Below are 1,471 nucleotides of genomic sequence, written 5' to 3'. Positions count from 1 at the left end.
AGTAAATAAAGTGGATGTTGTTGTTCAATAGTCATCCCACACAGGCTGAAAACATCAATGAATTATTAAAAGTTCTAAGAGATACCTCGAGATCAGCTGACCTTAACTTTATGGGTGATATCAAAATCACAAGATATAACCTGGGAACACCACAAATCTAATACAGATTTTTCTTTAATATTGTATTACTCAATCTGATACACAGTCTGAGCCCCTGAGGGCTGGTTGTGCCCCAGCTGCAGGCCCGGCCCTGTTCTCGCCAGCTGCTGGGGCGGTGTCTTAGTGCTGCCGACGGGGTGGCCTCTTGGCGGGAGGTACAGAGGCCTCAGAGTTGCGGGCCCTCCTCTTCGGAGCTCTCCGAGGCGCCCTGCGTGAGCGCTCCCTGCCTGTGCTGGTGCTTGAGGGACCTGGCACTGCCTCCCCCAGGTCCTCCTGTGTTGCTGCTTGGCTGGTCCGCCATGGAGCCGGGATGGATGGAGGCTGGCTGGGACCCTCACTAAGGGCAGCAGTTGAGGGGACAGGAAGCTCCTCCTCCACATTGTCTTCCCCGGTGCTGCTGGAAGGCTGTGGGCCACGGTCGGGAGTCTGTGCACCATGGGCAGCTGCACCACGGGCAGTTGCGGGGTTGCCCTCCCGTCCTGTGGCAGCATGGGAGGCCTCTGGGCCAGGCAGATGTTGCACCTGCCCACTGCACACCCGCGCAGCTTGTACAACGAGCCGTCGCACAAAGCTGGCGGTCCGGCTTCGCAGGGAGCAGTGCAGCCACAAAGTCAGCGCTCCCTCGTCCAGGCCAAAGTAGCACAGGCCAGAGATGACATGGCGCTGTGCTGCAGAGGCTGCCCTGTGGTCAGCCCCAAAGAGCTGCCTCAGCTCCTGGCGCAGCCAGGGCAGCAGGGGCCGGAGCACAGCTGGAGGCTGGTGGAACATGGACGGCCAGCTGGGGGGTGCCCCTGTTTGCTCTTGGGCTGATGTTGTGTGGTGGGGGGCTGTTCTGGCTCTCTCCTGCCGTTCGATGACAAGCTCTTGAAAGCTGTCGTCTGCATGCACCGAGTGCAAGATGGACCCCACCCTGCATTTGCAGAGGGGGCACGTGGGCCTGCTCTCAGCCCACCGCTGGATGCAGCCAAAGCAAAACTGGTGCAGGCACGGCATCACGTAGCTGGCATCATCCATGGTGTCCAGGCAGATGGGGCAGCGACGGTCCAGCTCGGTGGCCATGCTGTCCAGCTGCTGTGGGGAGCAGGAGAGCGAAGGGGATGAGGGGCTGCTCCTCACCCCGCTGCTGCAGCAGCAGGGATCACGCTAGGAAAGGAAGAGAGGTCACGGTTACTCGCTGACCCCGTCAGCGGAGGAACAAGTGCCCGGGTCCCTCAGGAAGGAAACCCTCCCAGCTGGGCTGCCCAGGCTGAGGCGTCCCTTACCGGTTCCCTTTGCTGCTGCGGCCTCCTGGGTGCCCCGGCTGCCTGAGCCA

The 1,471-nt window shown here is 61.0% G+C and overlaps 1 protein-coding gene across 1 annotated transcript; it reads right to left on the bottom strand.

Annotated features, from left to right (window-relative positions):
* Window positions 1–60: 60 nt before the first annotated feature.
* On the bottom strand, window positions 61–1,465 carry LOC109364032. Its single transcript, XM_019610578.1, has 2 exons — window positions 1,422–1,465; window positions 61–1,302 (listed from the first exon to the last, which is right to left on the bottom strand). Exon 2 carries the CDS (start codon window positions 1,216–1,218, stop codon window positions 280–282), a length of 939 nt encoding a protein of 312 aa, XP_019466123.1. The 5' UTR covers window positions 1,219–1,302; window positions 1,422–1,465; the 3' UTR covers window positions 61–279.
* Between the last annotated feature and the right edge of the window lie 6 nt (window positions 1,466–1,471).

Source organism: Meleagris gallopavo, chromosome Z (assembly GCF_000146605.3).
Source record: "Meleagris gallopavo isolate NT-WF06-2002-E0010 breed Aviagen turkey brand Nicholas breeding stock chromosome Z, Turkey_5.1, whole genome shotgun sequence".
Lineage (NCBI taxonomy): Eukaryota > Metazoa > Chordata > Aves > Galliformes > Phasianidae > Meleagris > Meleagris gallopavo.
This window is presented reverse-complemented; position numbering and strand designations above follow the sequence as displayed.